This window comes from Pseudomassariella vexata (genome assembly GCF_002105095.1).
Source record: "Pseudomassariella vexata strain CBS 129021 chromosome Unknown BCR38scaffold_23, whole genome shotgun sequence".
Lineage (NCBI taxonomy): Eukaryota > Fungi > Ascomycota > Sordariomycetes > Amphisphaeriales > Pseudomassariaceae > Pseudomassariella > Pseudomassariella vexata.
Window position 1 is genome coordinate 420,663 of NW_024467978.1, and position 20,995 is coordinate 441,657.

At 51.3% G+C, this 20,995-nt stretch overlaps 3 protein-coding genes and 3 non-coding genes across 6 annotated transcripts; 2 read left to right on the top strand and 4 right to left on the bottom strand.

Moving 5' to 3' along the window:
* Positions 1–5,843: 5,843 nt before the first annotated feature.
* On the bottom strand, positions 5,844–9,374 carry BCR38DRAFT_118689 (RNA recognition domain-containing protein). The gene has a single exon (XM_040853449.1). It carries the CDS (start codon positions 9,107–9,109, stop codon positions 5,885–5,887), a length of 3,225 nt encoding a protein of 1,074 aa, XP_040710132.1. The 5' UTR covers positions 9,110–9,374; the 3' UTR covers positions 5,844–5,884.
* Positions 9,375–9,793: 419 nt separating this feature from the next.
* BCR38DRAFT_414568 (uncharacterized protein) lies at positions 9,794–10,423 on the bottom strand (the record flags this gene model as incomplete). Its single annotated transcript, XM_040858947.1, has 3 exons — positions 9,794–9,969; positions 10,023–10,275; positions 10,397–10,423. The coding sequence occupies 3 exons, from the start codon at positions 10,421–10,423 to the stop codon at positions 9,794–9,796; spliced, it is 456 nt and encodes a 151-aa protein (XP_040710133.1).
* Positions 10,424–13,816: 3,393 nt separating this feature from the next.
* Positions 13,817–13,917, bottom strand: BCR38DRAFT_t365. Its single transcript has one exon. It is a non-coding gene; the product is annotated as a tRNA-Ser (tRNA).
* A 208-nt stretch (positions 13,918–14,125) lies between these two features.
* On the top strand, positions 14,126–14,203 carry BCR38DRAFT_t363. Its single transcript has one exon. It is a non-coding gene; the product is annotated as a tRNA-Gly (tRNA).
* Positions 14,204–17,213: 3,010 nt separating this feature from the next.
* BCR38DRAFT_t364 lies at positions 17,214–17,316 on the bottom strand. Its single transcript has one exon. It is a non-coding gene; the product is annotated as a tRNA-Thr (tRNA).
* Positions 17,317–17,422: 106 nt separating this feature from the next.
* BCR38DRAFT_528586 (uncharacterized protein) lies at positions 17,423–19,950 on the top strand. The gene is made up of 2 exons (XM_040865432.1): positions 17,423–18,243; positions 18,297–19,950. Exons 1-2 carry the CDS (start codon positions 17,678–17,680, stop codon positions 19,816–19,818), a joined length of 2,088 nt encoding a protein of 695 aa, XP_040710134.1. The 5' UTR covers positions 17,423–17,677; the 3' UTR covers positions 19,819–19,950.
* The last annotated feature ends 1,045 nt before the right edge of the window (positions 19,951–20,995 follow it).

The window sequence follows — 20,995 nt, forward strand, 5'->3', positions numbered from 1 at the left end:
CGAGAAACACACACAGAAAGCGAAGCGGGATGCTCAGCGACAAAAGTCGCGACTTGAGACCGATCGCCGCTTGCTACGAGGACAGGCCGAGACGGTAAACACGCGCAAATGGCTGCCGCAAGAGCTCATGGATCATATTCTGGATCTTATTCAAGCCGAGAGTCGTTTTGCAGCGTCTTCCCTGGTGGCAGATAACAACAGCCCGGGGAAGCTTTTGCCCGAGGAGGAACTCACGATAAAGCTTTGGACACTACAACAGACGCTTACAAGTGTTGCGTTCCCTGAGGACAAGGTGAGGGCTGTTTTGCAGTATGTTCTGGACATTGCACCCAGTATCAGCGGGGCTATCAAAGAAAACATTTGGGGCTTGGAGGAGGCTTTGGACTGGCTAGCAAGAGAGTGCACAAAAGACGAACTTCCGGACTATGATCATAGGGGCAAGACGACAGCAAGGGACACACCCCAAGACAGCCCTCTGCCATCGGGCGCCAATACACCAAGACTGCTAGAGCCCAATGGTTCACAAAAGGGTCAGGGGAATGGGAAGCGCTCCCCTCGAGCCGTGTCGCCAAAGAAGGTTGTTGTCACATGCAACGAGGATATCGAGCCTGACGACCTCATTCCCGCGTATCTCGAGACCAAGACCAAGCTCTTTCATCTTCAACGCCCGAAGCAGGCCAACCAGAAGATCAAACCAATGAAAAATAGAACCACAAACGGCAATATTTCATCCAAAGATATGGAGGAAGCCAGGCTCGTCGCAAAGATCGATCGAATAGAGCAAGACGTTCTTTTCGACAAGCACATTGCTGAGCAACAATGGCGCGCTGACAAGATCATCTTGGAACAAGAATATGCTGCTGCAAGAAAACAGGAGGCAGAGGAAGCCAAAGAACAAGCCGAAGACACCCAGGATGACGAATCTGATGATGACATTACTAAGGAGGCGCGAAAACTGGCTGCGGAAATCTTGGAGCAAGGTTCTGACGATGAACAATCGCTATCTGATCTCTTTGCCAGTCTACCAGTTCAGGAGATTGACCCCAACACTGGTAAGACAGCCAATGTGATAAACAATGCCGACGGCGGTAAGACATTCGTCCGGGACTTCGGGAAATGGACCGGCGTGAGTCCTGTGCGTGCCTTGGAAGAGGCCTGCCGATCAAGGTAAGGAACGTGGGGGGACCAGAATCATTTCGTGTCTGACGTATTCTAGGGATTCTGCTGTAAAGATCAGGTATGCTGTTGTGTCTGATACTCCATTCGCAAACCGTCACATGGTCACGATTTTTTGGTCCAAGGCACAGGACCTCATCTCGCCTCCTGAGATCTCTTATCTAGAGAGCTCGGTGTTTCCTCTGCAGTTTGCCTTCAAGATGGCATCAATTGCGACCCCTGATGCGAAGCAGTCAGAGGCGTATATTGCTACAGCTGCACTTTTCTTCATTTTTGGATCAACCAAGGAGGACAAGGTTTTCATGCGATTGCCCGTGGCCTGGAAGGATCTGTGGTATGAGTTTTCCGAGGCTAAGAAGAGCCAAGCAGATGCTCGAGATAGAGCAGCCATCAAGGAGTTGCGTGCTATGGTCCGGCAGCGTCAAGATCAAGAAGAGGAGGATGGCGTGGTTCTTCAGGGCGCCTTCAGAGGCCGAGGTTCTAACCGGAATCCGGCCGACATGGGTGACGACTTGGGCCTAGACAGGTCAAAACAATTGCTGGATCCCGAGTATTACCAAAGAATATGGTCTCAGAAGTCCAGCACTCACAAGTTTCACGTCATGCTGGTAAGGTTTCCCTATGGAAGATGGACCATGATCTAGAACTAACTCTCGGCCGAAGCAATCGCGAATGCAGCTGCCCATGTGGCATTTTCGACATTCAGTTCTCGACGCAGTAGAAAACAACCAAGTCGTTATCATCTGCGGTGAAACCGGATGGTAGGCGAAACCCATCGTTACATCGAGATCCCACTGACCGAATGCTGCAGTGGCAAGAGTACCCAAGTCCCCTCGTTCCTTCTCGAGAACCAACTGTCTCTTGGACGACCATGCAAAATCTATTGTACGGAACCACGCCGAATCTCGGCCATTTCATTAGCTCGCCGAGTCAGCGAAGAACTAGGCGAGGGCAGGGGTGATCTTGGCAGTTCCAGGTCACTTGTCGGATATTCAATCCGTCTCGAATCCAACACGTCGAGAGAGACTCGATTAGTATTTGCGACGACTGGTATCGTGATGCGAATGCTTGAAGGTTCCAACGAACTTCGCGAGATCACGCACCTTGTCCTGGACGAGGTCCACGAACGCACAATCGATTCCGATTTCCTGCTAATCGTCTTGAAGAAACTCCTCATCAAGAGAAAGGACCTCAAAGTGGTGCTGATGTCTGCCACTGTGGACGCGGAGAAGTTCTCAAAGTATATGGGCGGCGCTCCTGTCCTTAATGTCCCTGGTCGGACCTTTCCAGTTAATGTTCAATACCTCGAGGACGCTATCGAGTTGACTGGTTACACACTTGACCAGCGAAATCCTCATGAAAAGATGACGGACCTCGATGACGATCCCGCTGAGAGCGAGTCTGATCCAAGCTCAACAAGCGACGCAGTGAAAGAACTACGGCAGTATTCGACCAGAACACGAAACACTCTGGCTCAAATGGACGAGTACCAAATCGAGTTCGACCTCATAGCGCAGCTGATTGGCAGAATATCGGCAGACCCCAGTCTTATCAACTACAGCAAGGCAATTCTCGTCTTTTTGCCGGGTATTGCTGAAATCAGGACGCTTAACGATATTCTACTTGGCGACCCCTACTTCCAAAGGGGCTGGGAGATATTCCCGCTACACTCGACCATCGCGACGGAAGACCAAGAGCGTGCGTTCCTCGTCCCGCCCGATGGATTCAGGAAGATTGTCCTTGCCACCAACATTGCAGAGACGGGTATCACCATCCCTGATGTCACCTGCGTTATCGACACCGGAAAGCACCGTGAGATGCGGTTCGATGAGCGAAGGCAGTTGTCTCGTCTGATCGATACCTTCATCTCGCGTGCCAATGCCAAGCAACGTAGAGGAAGAGCGGGCCGTGTTCAGGAGGGTCTTTGTTTCCACATGTTCACAAAACATCGCCATGACAACGTCATGAGCGACCAGCAAACACCGGAAATGCTGCGTCTCTCTCTTCAAGACTTGGCCATTCGCGTCAAGATCTGCAAAATCGGTGGGATCGAAGAAACTTTGGGCGAAGCTCTGGATGCTCCATCTGCAAAGAACATGCGCCGCGCCATCGACGCCTTGGTAGACGTCCGCGCCCTCACTGCATCTGAAGACCTGACACCGCTTGGCTACCAACTAGCTCGTCTTCCCCTGGATGTCTTCCTGGGCAAGCTGATCCTGCAAGGTGCTATTTTCAAATGCCTTGACATGGCCATTACAATTGCCGCAATCCTCTCCTCCAAATCGCCCTTTTCCGCACCTTTCGGTCAGCGAACACAAGCTGACCAGGCACGCAAATCCTTCCGCCGCGGCGATTCGGATCTTCTCACCATCTACAACGCTTACCTGTCATGGAAGAAGGTCTGCCAGACAACTAACAACGACTTTCAATACTGCAAAAAGAACTTCCTATCTCCGCAAACCTTGTCAAACATTGAGGATCTTAAAGGCCAGCTAATCGTTTCGCTCGTCGACTCGGGCTTCCTGCAGTTAACGGACGACGAAAGACGGACCCTAAACCGCATGCGCTACGCAAGCCGAAGACGCCAGTTCTTCGAGCTGCCTCAGCGAGTCAACATCAATTCAGATAATGATGTCATCGCCGCGTCGGTCATTGCGTGGAGCTTCTACCCTAAGCTGTTGGTGCGCGAGGGTAAGGGGTGGAGGAACGTGGGCAACAACCAGAGCATCAGTCTGCACCCTAGTAGTGTCAACAAGGGGCAACGGGAGCTGAAATGGCTGAGCTACTACCACATTATGCAGGCCAAACAGTAAGTCATGTTGGTGATTGATCTGGTGAAAGACTAAAATCTAAGCGTTTGCAGATTCCTTAATGCTCACGAGACAACGGCCGTTGATAACTTCGCCATCGCACTGCTCTGTGGCGATGTCAAGGTTGATGTAATTATTCCTTTCCGTTTACCTTCTCTCCTCTTAACATGTTATTCATCACGACCCCCGACCTCGCTTCCCTCGACACTCGTCGAAATAACGACTAACAAACCCTCTCAGATGTACGCCGGCGTCCTCGTCCTCGACGGCAACCGCGCCCGCTTCAGCGTTCCTGACTGGAAGACTTTACTCGTCCTGAAGGTGTTGCGAACCCGACTCCGCGACGTCTTGACGAAGTCATTCAAGATGCCCGGTAAGCTGCTCACGACGCAGCAGGAGAAGTGGCTTGATGTGTGGCAGCGCATCTTCACGCAGGGACAGATTGTGGGTCGGGTTTGATGTTTCTGGCCTTTGCGTTTCTCTTGTCTTGTCTACATCGGGGTATGACAGGAAATAAAGGAGGGAAGGGCGGTGGTGTGTAAGTAAGTCGGTATATAGACCCACCAGCGTACTTGAGAAGAAAGATGGAATCCAATAGTGCTCTTGGGGAGATAGACAGATGCATCATGCTGGAGCTAGAGCTAGAGCTAGAGCTAGATCTCTCCTTTCCTGGCATGAGATGCTAGAAGAAGCCTGGTATTGAGGCAAGTCGAGGTAGTCGACTAATAGACTCAATTTAGAACCACGAAACTCGCGCATTGACACTTTTGATCGTGGCCGTATCTGAGCATATATGTTTCTTCCCGGCCCAACAAGCTCTTACGTTCCTCCTGGAAGTCTCTACGACACTATCCCGTAACACGGAGGTAAAGGATAAACATCGAACTAGGATAATGATATATGGCAGCTCAATAATACATAGTAGTGAACCAAGTGCAACTTGATGATCCTACCCTAGTGCGTCGTGTGTTCTTTTGGTATCTCCTTACTACCCCAATACATCGCTTCGTTCCCCGTTTCCGCCCCTCCTCCCAGCGCCAAAAAGACAGACGACGCGTAGTTCGAAGTACATTGCGTAAGGAGGGATTGATTTCCCCGACGCTTGCTACTTGGACTTTGACAGGTCAGCTTGGAGCAGGCAGAAATACGCATGTGAAGCTCGTGAACTAAAACCTGGTCTGATGTATCGACTATGTATATGGCTGAGAGCTGGACTAAGGTGTTCATAGGAAAACCAAACTTCCTTCCCATCGAGCACATGTCACGACGATGGTTGTGATAAATTTGAAGCATGTACATCAACTTCAGCGGGAAGCCCAAAAGTAATGCACTTACGCAGTTGCAAGTTTCCGTCTAAAGATTACTTGCGTGCGGATATATTTTGTCCCTGCCACCCATTGAAGTTTCCTACACTTGCATTTCTATCTATAAACACCATGCGTCACTTACGGTAGGAAATCAAATCGCCTTTCTCGAACCACAACCTGATGACGAGTAGACACATATTATAAAAATGCTGGACACACTATTAACAGTTCACTATCAATCACGACACCTCTGAGCAATGCCATCCCCGATGGCGGCTTTGCGACCATCATCGTCGAATAGGGCAACCAGCTCTGCCTCAAACGCCACCAGCCGGGTTAGGGCAAAAAGCAATGCAAATGAAAGAAACCTGTCATGCATCATGTCCGTTACTCCTTTCCAAATTCCGTTTCCATTTCTTTGCCAGCCAGCCCAAATGTATCTTTGGGCTCTCCTGCATCATATCTTCTCCTTCATGCAGGTGCGGGCGGGTATAATTTTGTTGGAATAACATTTGAGCCACATCCGGGTCATCATCCCCTTGCCTCCTTCAATTTCTTGCATCATTACCGCTCTCCAAACTCTGCTCCCCCTCAGGAACCACCGTTTACATCCTTTTTAACATCACCTTGTCCGCTAAGGAACATGGCCTTGAACTCGGCATTACTTTTCGGCTTGACTGCCTCAGCCGTCCCATTCACAGGGGCCTCCTTGACCCCTGCCTCGTCTGGTTTCTTGGCCGCCACGAAACCCAGTCCGTGCCTCCCGCCCCGTTTTCCGCCGCCGCCGAGCGCAGGCCGTCTGATCGTCAGGGGTGGCGGCATGAATCTCGGGTTGCCACCATTCTTGGATCCACCTGTTGGTACAATCCTGTCCATCTTCTGCTCTGCCTTGGTCTTGAACAGGTCGGCCACCAATCCGGTCCGCAGCTTCCGCCCTGGCACAATCTCATACCCATCCAGCGCAAGCATAGCGCGGCCGACGGTTGCGGCATCTGCGTACTCCACAATGGCTCCCTGGTGATCGGGACGCAGGACGATCTTCACGATGTCGCCGTGCTTTTCCGCAAAGGCGCGAATTCGAGCGTCATTAACCGTGTCGGGGACGTTCAGCAACGCCATGGTTCGATCCTGGATCTCCCGGCTGCTGGGCTTGTTGGACGTGTCTCCCTCCGCCATTGCGACATCGGCCGACGGTGCAGGACTCGAAGCGGCGGATGGCGAGTCACCTTTCGAAGTAGCAAAAGGTTTGAAGTTGGTCTCCTTCGTCAGTTCGACATCCAAGATGCGTCCGTTCATGTTGGCCTTGTCGAGGTCGACCGCACTCTCCGCCTGTCCTTTCGTCTCAAAAACGGCGTACGCAAGACCAACGTTGGTGCCGCCGATATTCTTGAGGACATTGACGCTCTGCACCATGCCGTACTTCTGGAGCAGGCTCCGGATGTCACCCTCGCTGGCCTTGGGGTCGAGATTCTTGATGCGGATTTCGCGGCCTTCTGCGGTTGCGCCCTCGCGCGTCTTTTTGCGTGAAGGGTTGGAATACTGGGACACCAGCTTGTATTTTCCTTCCAGCAACTTGCCATCCAACTCTGAGCCCTTGGCGGCTGCCGCCTGGTCCACGAATGAAATGTAGCAGAAGCGACGGTGAGTGTTATACTTCAAAGAAGGCAGGCGAATGCTGAGAATGCCGCCACAATGTTTGAACAAGTTGCGGATGTAGTCTTCGTCGGCTGCAGGCGGGTAATTGGTGACATAGAGAGTGAGGCCAGTACCCGGTTCGACGCCAATCTGCGACCGGCCAAAGTATTTACCGTCACGAAGCAGAGCTGATTGGGCTTCCTCGGGCAAGCTGAATTCGATCAGAGCGGTGGCAGTGGCTTGATCGGAGCCATTGGCGGCATTTCCAGCCTCCTTGTGCATGGTTGCGGATTGGATGTGTCCGTACTCCTTGAAGTACTTTCGCACAGCAGTTGAGGTCACGTCTCCAGGCAGGTTGGTGACAAGAACGCTCGTGTTTTCTCGGTCGCGCTTCAGGTTCTGTTCATTGGTCGCTGCGTCAGCGCCGTTCACTTCAGCATTTTTGGGTCTCTTGGTGACAGGGTGTGCTGACTCCTCGGGTGTAGCTCCCCGTTTTCTCTTGGAGCTAGAAGGTGAATCTCGCGTGGTGGCATCATCGGTGCCGGTGCCCGTCGCCGCCTCTGGCTGCACGTGGGTCTGCGCAGCGTATGCGGCCGCGGCGTTGGCTTGTTCCTGCTGGCGGCGCTTTGCCACGGTTCTTTTCGTCTTGTGGATGACGTCTAGAGCACGGTGGAGGGTTTCGGGCCGCTCGTTGTCATTGCAATGCTGATGGTATACTTCCATGACCCGCTCGGGCCAGTCCAGGGTCTTGCGCTTCAGGGCACGAGCTAGGACGTTGGTGGCCAGCGTGGGAACTCGCCCGAGCATCGTACCATTGGCCGGAGTCGGACTGCGGATCTTCGGCCGGGACGAGAAGATGACCATTTCCCACAGGTAGTAGTTCAACCAGAAGTCATAGCTATCCGCAAGAAGGGGCTTTTCGGCCATTCGGTTCCACATGGATCTCGCCGCGTCGATTTCGCCCTTCTTCTCCGTGAGATACTGGATGAGGATGCGCTCGATGCGGTAGTTGGGGTCCCCCTGGTAAGCACTCTTGTACAAGCGCTCGCCCCAGAGCTGCACGTCCTCCAATGCGGCCGAGAAGCCAACGTCGGCAATGTCCACAGCATCCTCGGGGGCGTTCGGGTTCATGGCTGTGCGCTTGAGGTAGCCGCACCAGGCAGCGTACATCTCGAGCACACCCGTCATGCCATTCTTGTCGAGCGCTTTCGCGTTTGTGGCGGTGTGTTTGATGTGCTCAACATCGTGGAAAGCCCAGCCCGTCTCTTCTGCGCACAGGATGTAACGACTCCAGAGTGTGCCCGACCAGGGGCAGTGGGACACGGCTCTCTTCAAGATGCCCAGCATGTCGGGCAGGTAGTGTTGGGCCTGGCCACTCTTGACGATGCCGTGCATGGTAGAGAGGTAGACGACGTAGTTGGTCCAAATTTCGTCCTCGAACGCAAACACGCCCGTCAGCGCCCTCGAATAGAGACCAACACAGAGCTGCGTGGCGAGCGTCGCGGTCTTGGGGGTCTTCCTGTTCTGTGCCATCTCCCAGTCCAAGTATTCTTTCATGATGGCCTTGTGAGCCTCCACGTCGCCCGACCTGGCGGCTCTGTTCAGCTTCAACTCGAAGGGTTCTCGTAGCTCGTATGCGTCTTTGGAGTCCTTGGCGAGGGCGGTGACCTCCTTGAATTCGGACTCGTAGGCCGCATTGTTGTACGTGCTGAGGAAGCTGGAGAACATCTGCGACGTGTTGTCCCAGGTGGCGTGGGGGACCTGGAGGCGGTCGCGGAAGAGGTGGGATATGCGCCTGACGCCAACTGGGGTACGGGTTCTGGCCAGTTGCTCTTGTTCTATCGACACCCAGCGGTTCCAGAACTCGTGACTGTCGTTCAATCGGTACTTGATGGACTCGTAGCCCTCGCTCCAGAGGCTCAAGGCGGCGTCGAAGGTAAAAAGCTCGCGGCCCAGCTGCTGCTCCTCCTCGGGCCAGCCCGCCTCGTTGCTCTGGCAGTCGGTGAAGAGGGACCAGAACCACTCGCAGTAGGCCAGCCAGATCTTCAAGCTGCCGGGCTCGGAGACGATGGCCTGCTTGAAGAGCTCGACCACCTTGACACGCGACTCAAGGTCGTATGCATGGCGGCTCTGCTCCTCGACGTAGGCAAGCCAGTTGTCTTCTCCAACGACGTTCTCCATAATGGACCGTTGTCGCGCTGCTAAATCGGTGGAACTCCGCGGTCGGCATGTGATGAGTCGCGAATAGTCCTCTTGGAAGAAGTGCCGGGGTGCAGAGGGGATCCGAATACAGATGCAGTCTGTCTGTCGCGGCGCTCTAGGCGGTCATTCAGGTCCTGCACTGCCCGCTCACTGCGTGCTGCACTTGAACGCGATGAAATGCGGGCCGGGCCTGGAGAAGTCTGATTAGGTTCGGAGGTATCTGCAACCGACGAGTCCCAAGTGGCCTCGGTTCGGACACGACGAAAATTAACAATAAGGAGCGACTCGAGAAAGGGCGGCCAAGAATGGAATGATCTGCGCGAAGGGCTAGTTTGTTGATCGGTTCGTCGTCAGACGTGGTTTGGTACGGAGCAGCCTCGTTCTGGAGGGATCGAGTGTCGTGTACGTTGTTCGGCAAGGCAGCAAAAAAAAAAGTTCTGGGCGCGACCCTTGTGTACTTGTCGCAAGAACTTTTTCAGCGCCACTAGATCATCAATACCCCACAGAAAGATGTCAACGAGGGAACCTTATTGCAGCACCTCTCGGCCCAAGCTGTCCGTGTGTTTCAGATTGGCTATGATTCGTGTCGGTATCGTTGACTCGCGCCGGGGAACGAGAAAGTTTGCGGAGAATTTGACAAAAGGGTGGAACACGCAGACAAATTCAAAAGATGCCCTGGCGCCGCTTGAACTGCGGCTGTTGCTCTGCTCTCGTCTTCGCGAGCTTCTCTAAATTCAGCTCCAGCTGCTGGTCGCAAACGCTGGCCGATACGGCGGCGAACCCCCCATGTTCCCCACTGAAAAGCCCCTGTCTTTTGGTGACCTCGGTGTACTCAACCACTGAGAAACGTCACTTGAGCAAAGTTTTGCAAGGATGCGAAGTAGGCAAGTACCTGGGCCGAAGCCGAGAAGGGGTCTTTCGCGTGTTCTAGGCCATAACAGAACCCGGCTTGGTCCAATCACCATCATCCTCCGGTGCCATGTCGTCATTGTCTCGCCAGAAGCCCTCGTGGCTGCATGTCTAACTGCTTTTTGGAGATTGCCATCCCATCTTCTGCCGTCTCGGGATTTGACTTCACACCGTGGTTGTGGTGCAGCAACTCCAACAACTCCGACTCGCCAAGGCGTGATGCGTCTAGCACTAACCTAGGTTCAGCACTCACAAAATTGCAGTTGACAATATGCTGATCTTGTCAGTGCTGGTGGTTTTTAATGTCTCCAAGAGCGAATGATAACGGTCTTATCGGGAAACCCCCGAGAGGCACACCATTAACGGGCGATCCCTTCGGGTCATGACTACCACACTGAAGCCTGACAGAAGATACACTGGGCTTTCCTTCGAAGACTAACGCTGTCCACGCTAGTAATCAGGTACTCGGTGTAATTGAAATCTTGCATCTTCTAGGCTGGCAGATGATGCATATGGGTCAAACCCAGGCCATCCTAAACTCGCTACAAGCTGGAAATGTTTGATCGCATCGTTAGGATACTTGATGATTATCGCGAAATTATTGGGGTTTGGATTTATTGTAGAGGTGTTGTCTATTTGGGACAACCCCCAACCATAATGATCGGGCACCATCAGGCATAAGATCTGCGGTAAACTTGTTCCCCGTGGAGCTACATAATTGGTTGCATCCCTAGTAGTAACCCTTCAAAAACAAGCCGCATATCTGCCCTTTAGTACTGGCGTTCAATTGGTCACTTAAACCTGCAAATCGCAGCGTCATATAATAAGGGCGTTGCGTATACATGAACGGTAACAGCTAGGGTCTAGCTATCATCTTGTCTACAGATCAGTTGAAGACTGTTGGTGCTTGTACTAGGTTATGGTAGAGGTTAAATATGTGCATACGTTATTTTTATTTTTTTATTTTTTTGCTTTCGCCATCTTCATGTTGAGAAGGCCTTCTCCAATGGCTCTGTTGGAATGACAGAAAATAGTGTCTAGCCAACAAGTTGTAGGAGGATCCATAACCCCTGTAACCATAGGGATTCGGTACACTGTGCAAAGACCAGTTGTAATAGTTACGTGAAACTGGTGGGTTGGGTGCCTGCTCTTTGACTTAAAGCTCCTTGGACGCAGTACTTGTTCCTGGTTTTATTTACTAGATTTAAAGTCTGTTCTGAGACAATCTACACTCATAAATGAGCCCGTTGATCCAGTTCCCAATAGCTTTCATAGTGAGATAGATGATTGGCGGCGGCATCCGTGCGTTATTTGCCATGATGCAGCCTTTTCGGTTTACCTCCGGCGAGGAGACGAGGTAACTAAATGACAGAAATTGTGTCCAGGAAAGAAATTCACGGTTGGTTGGTCCCTAACCGTGAGATACGGACAGGGCGCCGGGGACCGTTGGAAATTTTCGAAATAAGATGTGCTGTCCCTCAAGAATATACTGCCTAGAACCTGAGTCTATTGAAGGATTTACCTTGAATACTCCACGCCACGAGAACCAATAAAGGAATCAGCCTCAGGACCCCTCGACGAGAGTCACATTTCCATCAAGCTTCGCCAAAACCAAAATCCGGCCTTTTCATATAAATACCTGTCGCCCAGAACTGAGGCGGTGGGCATGCCTTTATCGCCTCGACTCCGCCTGTATGGCTCATAAAGCGCAACTCAACTGCCACATTGATCTTGTCACTCATCCACCTGCACAAAGCAATACGCACCACAACCAATCATCACCGGCCTTTTCGTCACGCCATAGCTGAACTACCGGCTTCTGAAGATCAGCTCTCATGGAAATCCAAGTCACAAACACAAATCGCCAGCCCAGAATGTCAGTGTTTCTGCATTTCCACCTAAGCTCCGCATAATGATTGCTCATCTCCCCCAGAGGAACCGGGTAACAAGCAATGGGCTACAATCCACTGCCTCCCGCCGTCCCGCGTCGCTCTTGTTTGCCGAAAGTCATATGGCCATTCACCAAGCAAGTACGAACGAATCCAATGCAGGCAATTCTACGTCTGGAATCATACCGAATACCCTGCCCAAGACTCCCGGTAATGCACTCGGCACACCTAGACGTTGATACTCTGTTCCTCCATAAAATGATAACAGGCGGACCCAGAAGATATCACCCATTGAGGTTTCTGGTGCCGAAGCTACGTTAATGTTACCGAATGTTACGATGTCGAGTTGTCTCAGCTTGCGCGAAGCTTGCGAACCTTCAAAATGAAGTCGAGATCCGTACTTGTCAGACAAGATTACACCAAAATCATCCCCATCACCTACTCAAATTCGCAATGAGGCACGAATTACCAGGGCCCAGTCATAGAGACTTGCTACGTGGCGATGTATCAAAGCATGTACGGACTGAAGTACAGTGAAGTCATGTGGACTAGTCGCTGTTGGACCAAATAACCGTCAAAAGACGAGGGACCCACTCGTATTAGAATGAGGTATTTTTGGTAGTTATAAGATCTGATAGTCGCCAAGGAGGGCCGGATTGCCTTCATGAGCAGGGCAGAAAACGGGAGAATCGAGGAGAATCCCGCAATGCTGAGGACATATACGCGTTTCGCCGAGTCGGATATACGCACGTCGGAAGCATACATCTCTCTGTCTAAAAACTCCTGCATCCGGGCGACGGGGGCAAATTTGATAAAGAGGAGTTTGGGGCTCAGTTACTGTGGTGCTGGGCAGAAGCTCTGGCTCATGTGGAATTCAGCTGCACGTATGATGAGCAGGGCAATATACGTAGTAGTCATTGGTCTCTAATTTGGAGCGGCCAATGCGGACCGACTGGTGCTGGGGCTCGCCGCCGATCATGAAAGGAGCAAGTGACCTGGGAAAGGAGGGGACGACAACAGGGGACAGCTCAGATATCGAGAGATGGCTACCTTGTGATTACATAATTTTCTGCCTATGTCTCAAGCCGCACAGAGGAGTTTATCAAGAAGACGAAATAGGTATTCCACGGTTGGTGCTGTGTGATGTGTGTACAAATTACTTAATTTTTTCCTCTTCAGGACTTGAAAAGACTAGTAAATACATCAGTATTTGAGCGATTATTCACGACTAAGAGTGGGCATTAATAATACGAATGTACTCGTCGAGACTAATAAAAAAGGCGGTTTGACCAATCGCTTGACCTGTGGGTCAATTATCTGTCAATGTTTGGATATACGCTTAGAAAGTATTCAACGAAACATCCAGTGCCAGAAGATGGAGAGGATAACGAGGATGAAGACTCCTCGGCCAATGGCGACGACGAGGCAGTGGTTGAGTGGCCAGTTCTTGAATAACGATGCCAGTAAGTTGTTGTGAAGCCAGCAACAGCTGGACATATTGCTGAGACACGGCCTTAAACGCCAATTTGTCAATTACACCCATCGTCGGCGGACAATCATACGTCTGAACATGACGTTATCCGATTCCGTCAATTTATCGCGGGATTATACTCGATTCGCGATGATGTATAAGATTACGCATGTGTGGACTAAATATTGATTATTTAATTATTGGTCTACGCCACGCAGATTCAATGGGGAGGGAGGTTACTAACAATTTGGCGCAAATTACTACCATTCGGAAATACCGGAACAATGATAAACAGACTTTATCAGTGGGTCTAACCGCCATTTTTAAGCTTGACGAGAAGTTCTATATAGATAGAGCTACTCGCATACACCGTGGAGTCAAAAAATAAAACAAAATTTAATCTAGCCTGCCGCAGATCGACACTGAGCGGATTCGAACCGCTGCTCCCGAAAGAACAAGATCACTTAATGAATAACTTCATTCGAGTCTTGCGCATTAGACCACTCTGCCACAGTGCCAATTAGCTGATTAATCACTGCGATTATACGCTACGTCATATCCGACAGAACCCGCCTGACAGCTCCGGATTCCTGTGCCCTAAGTGGATTCCGGGCACAGTGCAAACACCCTTGGAAATGCATTCTGCAGCAAAAGTTATGCGTTATAGTGCTCCTTTCGCAATTAATTTACTATTCAATTGGCAGACGTCTAACTCTCCCACAAGCAGCACTAGTGGTTTAGTGGTAAAATCCATCGTTGCCATTCAACCTCGATGGGCCCCGCGTTCGATTCGCGGCTAGTGCATAAATTCATCTTTTTGCTCTTCTGCCAGCTGCTATTTTAATTTTGTTACCATATCGTGTTAGGTTCAGTTATTGTTTTCTGCTCTGCTACTGCTAACTTCATATCATGTTAGGTCACCACCTTTTAAGAAATTCCTCATTCAAGTTCCAACTTTCGCTCCTTGACAAAACGTGGGCTTCGAGTTCCATGTGACACTGACTAACCTACATAGTGGACTTAAACAAAAACTTGACCAGAGAACAGTGACTTGGCATGTTATGGGTCTAAATAGCTGGAGACAACCTGTTACTCCGTTGTGACCACTGCATTTTTTCTGGAACTTGAATTACCATGGTGTCTGACCTAGATTAAGACTTCATTCGCTAGGACACACAATATAAATAGCGTAACTGAAGCAACAATCAGAAATTCAACATATTCCGCGCATCTATAAAACGCTCCAAATAGCGATCGTATGAAATGAAACTGTGCTTGGTTGTTTGCAGCGTAGCCACATCGCGCTATATAAGTCAAATGATTATTATTATTATTATTAAATACGCCGTAGGCTCGAAGCCCCCGGTACCTCTGCTAGTACTCCCGTATGTCAAACCGTGCCCTAATGGCTGGACTAAATACATACGCTGCGTCGTCGGTTCGCCCTATTGGCGACTGCGTTGCGTCCAGTACCATACTACGTTGGTTCTCAACCTACCAACAAAGTCCCCCCTGAGAAGATCGATGCTATCTGGGCCTTGAAGCTGTCCGACCCGTCCCTAGCAGCCACCTTACAATAGTCCCACTAACTACTGGTTCTCCTGTTGCCGTTGCGAGGTCTCTGCGAGAGTATAGTGGCCGTGGTGCGATGGCGGCCCGTAATCGTTCCCTCGGTCCTTCCAACAGCCCGCAAAAGAGGATTACGTGCTCTGCCGTCTCAGGGGCATCGCCACAGCGGCATAGCGGCGAGTACACGCCAAAAGCCCCTGTCTTGAATAAGAAGGCTGCTAGTCCTATTTTTTCCGTCCTGATCTGGCACAGCGTAGACGCCTCCAGTCGGTTCAGGCCGAAATACTTGCCCCCTTTCGGTATCTGCATCGAAGGGCCCTCCGGTTCCTCGGCGATAGCGCGTCGCTGGCGATCGTGATGCTCTGCTCCGGTGAGCCATCTCTTCCTCCAGTGGCCGAGGAGGGCAGCCGGGACCTCCTTTTCCTCACTCATCCACTCGGAGCCCCGGGCCTCCTTCTCCATAGTGTACCCTGCCGGTCGGAGTAGCTGCGACGCCTGCTTCCTCTTCGCCGGCCTATCCTGCCGGAGTATATGTGACGCTTTAGCGCTCGCGCTGCGAAGCAGATTTCTCTTCCCGCTAAGCCGTAGCCGTTCTTCAAACTTAGCAGCCCGGGCACAAAGATAGAGGTCTAGTGGCGGGATTGCTGCTTCTGCTTCCAGGTGGCGAACCGGCGTCGCTTTGTGGGCGCCACAGACTACCCGGAGGCACTCGTTCTGTATCCCCATCAGGCTCTTAGCTGGCCCTGCCGGTTCCTCACTTATAGTATGCCACGCAGTCGCCCCGAAGGCGATCGCGCTACGGATAACCACCGTATATAACAGCCTCGCCCGTATAAGATCGCAGCCCCACGACATATTGACTAGCTTTGTCAGGGCTAGCTTTTGAGTTGCCATTTTTGTTTTAACACGCTCAACATGGGCGTGCCAAGTCAAATGAATAATTACCACTGCAAGTTTGTATTAGCGAAGCTTACTGACTGTGAGCATCGAATATAGTTGGTGGAATGCTTTTCTTGTAGTGACTGACCAGTAAGCCTCGAATCATTATGAAGAGCTATATTAAATAAGAACACACAACGACCAGCTCGCTTCAATAGTCATAATTATAGAGGAAGAGCAGCTGGCTTGGCCATCACAAGTCTCCAACTAGCTGTTCGCGCGCATGTGCGCTGTTCGACTGATAGACAGAAAGTATTCCAAGTCTGGTACCAAATCTGCGTGCAGATTTATCCGACATCAGAAGCTTGACTTTGAAGACCGCCTAGCCCTGTGCTAGCTTCCAGGCTGTTCTTCTGGAATCAGTGTTAACTTTCAGTCTCCCAGTCCTGAGGACTTGGCACAGAATTGGGATTCCATCTTCTATTTCAAGTCGCCGCTCCTTAACAAAACGGGTATTGTAGCAAGTAACTGTTATCGACCGAAATTTAATATACACAGCTTGCGCTCTACACAGCCCAAGTCCTTTGCGGCGTGGCTGTGGTCTCCGAGCGTTGCTTCTTTTCTTGTGCGCCGTAGCGTGCATAGCGTATCGCCAGTAAAACACATTTATAGGTACTCCGGGCTGCTACACCAAGTGCACTATTTATCCTAAAATAAAAATAATATTAAATACGCCGTAGGTGTTAACCCTCGGTACCTCTACAAGTACTCCCTTAAGGGGCTATAGATGATATAGCGGGCCCTTAAGCCGCGTCGGGCGGTTATACAGGTAAACTTGTAGCCAAATGACTACTAAACCTCCTGTCCCTCCCTAAGTCTGTGCTACAACCCCTGCCTGAACTACCGATAAGTGTGGTAATGTGGCACTTAAATTCGTCCTCAGGGGTGGGATGCTGCTGATGTGCAGAAGATGCTCGACTATTTTTTTGTCGCGACAAGTCGTAGTATCTGCTAATTGGGGTTCTCGTCGAGCGTATACATCTCAACCATACGCTCAAGTGGATAGACCGTAACGTGGTCAGACGCTCGCAAGAATCGCGGCGAGAGGGCGTGCTGCGCGCCTTCTATCGTGAGGGGACGGGTTCGCCGACGAGCGTTATCGGAAAGGCGAGGTCCGATAAGGGGTCGGATTAACGATTCGAATTCTGGACCGGCTGTCGAGTTATATTCCGCCGACGTAGTGCTTGACGGTCGACTGGCTAGGATGCTCGTAATCCTAAACTGCACCAATCTCCCTATTATCGCTAGGTAGGCGAAGTCAACAAGGTGGGCAGCGCGCCGTAAGGGTTGACTAAACCCCCTTGTGTGTCAGCTGCGGGATTCGAACCCGCGACTCGTCACCGACCCAAGTGGGCGAGGCTCAAATCGGGACTTATCTACCAGCGAAGTGACCAACTACACCAGCCGACATCCTAAAATAGCTTCCTAGGGACAGATGCACAACATGCAGCTGCAAGCACCGCCCGGCCCCACAATTGTCAGCCGCCGAGGGTGTTTCTCTCTACTCACGGTAAACACCAGACTCATGATACACATGCACGGTGCACCGCATAGTCCACCAGGTCGTGGAAAGCGAAGGATCCGAGCGTGTACCACGCAGTTTGTCAACCTGCAGGGAGCGAAGGATGCGATTGTGCACCGCGGTGATGACGTAGATATTCACAACTTCGCCAACACGTATGGAAATTTACTTCGGGATCTTGTATGATCTTTCAGCATTGCCCAAGATAAGCAAGCCGGTTTCAACATCAACGATGGCTCTCCTTCACGATGGATTCCCCGTGCCGTATCAAACGCAAGCCTTTGCCAAACGACACTTCTAGGAACTCAAGCATGAACACGTCAACTCCGCTCCCATATGATTCAGATCATTCATCGCAAACCCTGATTTCCGAGAACTTGTCTATGCTGACCCATGATGGGGTAACGACCCCTGCATTGATGCCCGTCTATATGAATGAGTTTCAAGGCTGCGAAAAGCAACACCCTGACAGGCCGACATCCAAGTTCAAGATCCGCGGAGGCGGGTGGGGTCTCGAGATTGCTGGACTCCTGACGACCATACTATCATTCATCGCTCTCGTTATCCTCGTACGTAAGGTCGACGGCCAGCTCCTCTCGTCATGGAAGTTCTTCCTTCCCGTGAATACGGTCGTTTCCGTCCTGTCGATTTCCATAAAGACGCCGTTAGCATTTGTGGTAGGCGCCTGTATAGGCCAGAATAAATGGTCCTGGTTCAGCAAGCGGCCAGGCCCACTCTCGGGATTCGTCGCCTTTGATGAGGCGAGCCGTGGACCGCTGGGTTGTCTTACTTTGCTCTGGTGGCTCAAATCATGGTGAACAGTCTTCTTTTAGTAGAGCTAAACATAATGATAACTTACCATCTTAGTCACTGGGCATCCTTGGGCGCATGGGTCACCCTCACACTACTCGCGGTTGATCCTTTCCTTCAGGCGGTCATCATGTACGAAGGACAACTAGATTCCGTCTCCGTCTCCGCCGCCGAAACTGGCATCTCTCGTGCCTCCAAACTGGACTTTGGGGACTGGTACTACGAGATCATGAAACGTGTGGAATACAGAGGCATCTTTGGCGTCATGGGTATATGTGAGATGTATCCTGACGCGGGCGTGTCCGCAACGACACTCATGGGCTTCGTCAACTCGTCCACTGCCAGCCCTACCCAACCACCCCTGTTTACATGCCGCACAGGCAATTGCACGTTTCCACTTTACTCCTCGGTGGGAATGTGTAGCCGATGCGCTGACGTGTCGGAGCATGTGGTGAAGGAAAGCAGGTTCGGACTGCCGGACGAGAATCCCTTTACCCGAGCGCACGGGTCCGATGCCGTACAAAGCATGAACTATACCAACTACGTTTTGCCATACAACTCAGGCCGTCGGCTACTTCTCCAGCGGAACAACGGGTTCAGCAACCTATCGAGATATTCGGGGAGCCGCATACCCCGTGTAGATGTTACTTCGGTCTATTATCCGCAGCAGACCTACTCTTTCCAGGACTCTAGCACTCTCCTAGCTTCTTTTGGTATAGTCAGCGTCGACCAGTCGTACTGGAACAATCTGACCCCCTGGGAAGACACCAATATCTACGCCACCGAGTGTGTACTCGAATTCTGCGCGCAGGTATTTCAAGCTACGGTGCAAGATGGTATACTACAAGAAATAGCAATACCCAGCGCCACATTTAATCGAGTTCCAAATTCGTTCCAGCCGACAGCCTGGGAAACAAAGGAAATTATGAAGGGGATCGAGACCGACTTCGGCAATTCCCTCGGCATGTACGACCAAAAGTCCTACGGAGTCCTGCCGGGAGTCGTCCTATCACGAAGCGACCTCCAACTCAGAATGAACGGCGATGCAAAGCTGCCGATGGGCGATAACACGGTCCAAACAGTCTTCAACATTACCCAGAAGTCCATCCACACCATCTCATACTTCCTCGCCCAAAACACCACCCTCGACTCCATCGTCTACTCCCTTTCCGACTCAACCGACTTCCTAACCACCTTCCAGACCGCCGCGCGTCTGCTTTCCAACCGCTTCCGCGAGCTCGACGACAATAAAAACAACCGAAGCAGCACCAGTAGTAATCTCGTTACCGGCACCGCAGAGCAGTGGGTGACCTACATCCGGGTGTGCTGGGTCTTCTTCATCGGCCCCACCCTGGTGTTGCTGGCGGGGTTCGTGTTTGTCCTCGGCGCGTTGTACGATTCCCACAGCCAGAGGTTAGAGAAGATGAATTCCGATGCGCTGGCTATGCTGATGCACGGCGTGGATGGCGAGACGAGGGCGAGGTTGAGGGAGGAGAAGAGAGAGGGGAGGAGGGCGGATCGAATTTGGGTGCGGCTGGAGGATGAAAAGAGTGGGTTGAGTTTGAGGTCACAGGAGTAAGGAGGATAGGGGCTTGGATTGATTATGAGCACTGGAGGTATGGATTACAGTAGGGATAATGATGGTGGGAACATCCGGGGATCTTCGGTAATGATCATTATTGGAGCGACTCTGCTCAAATCAATATTGGACCAACCCTTCAAATGACTCCAGCCCCCCGACTCTGAGCTTCTAACATTTACAGCAACTCTAGAACCAAATGATGAATCAATTCTAAAGCTTAAAAGTACCCGGGTGCTTGGTTTCGGTTGTTCTGGGCGGCAGCAAATACAATGCGTAAGATCTCATAAGACCTGATTTTAGCCAGCAATTATGACCAGTGACGAGCAGCACCCCAGACGAAAACCACAGTATACGATCTTCTCCCGTTTGATAGCCTTTTGTATTCCCATCTCATAGGGAGTGACATACAATATCCTATTTGTTCTCAATGGGTTGTTCACAGGCTAATAGTTCCAATTGAGCCAGAGTCATGGGGCGGAGGAACCTCCTTCAAGGCTTGTCGAGGCAAGGGGATATATGTGACGAGTTGGGCCCTTCTGGAGACAGAACAGAACTTGCAATAGTGCAAGATAATTAGATAGCACAATAGAACTGAATTCAAACAGTTATAGAGGTAGTGCACGTCTCGTGACTTAACTCTTGACGAAGTGTTCATTCCCCTCAGCGACGACAGCACTGAATTTCTCAACTCCATGACGTCCATCCTAGTCTTTCTCCTCACAAATGCCATCACTCCATGTGTCACCGGACACAACGCCTGGCAATGAAACACTCATGTAAAACCCCCCCCTGCCCCCGCCCATCAAAACTCACAATCCAGGTTTTCGTTCTTGTGCATCCACAGTGCCACCTAAGCAAGCCATGAAATCGCCAGATATATGACGTTTCTACACAACACTAGCCTATCTATCAGCCATGCACCCCCTCATCTCTCCGTACCTTGCATTAGCTTGCCTAGAACACTGCGTGCGTGAACAGTCGGTCAGGTTGCACTCAATACCACCTCAACCATGCACCTCATGCATACCTGACTAGGAGGATCAAAAGGAGCGTAGAACCAGACTCTCGGTGGTTTGGAGGCTAGAAAACCAAGGAATGTGATTTCAATACCACCAATCCCGCCTGCCACACTCGCTCAACATCACCAGCAGAGGCACAACACAATTTCCAGAAA

Coding starts and splice junctions, on each gene's coding strand:
- BCR38DRAFT_528586 (XM_040865432.1), top strand. CDS start 17,678: ATGGATTCCCCGTGCCGTATCAAACGCAAGCCTTTGCCAAACGACACT. Junction 18,244..18,296: donor CTCTGGTGGCTCAAATCATG/GTGAACAGTCTT, acceptor TTACCATCTTAG/TCACTGGGCATCCTTGGGCG.
- BCR38DRAFT_118689 (XM_040853449.1), bottom strand. CDS start 9,109: ATGGAGAACGTCGTTGGAGAAGACAACTGGCTTGCCTACGTCGAGGAG.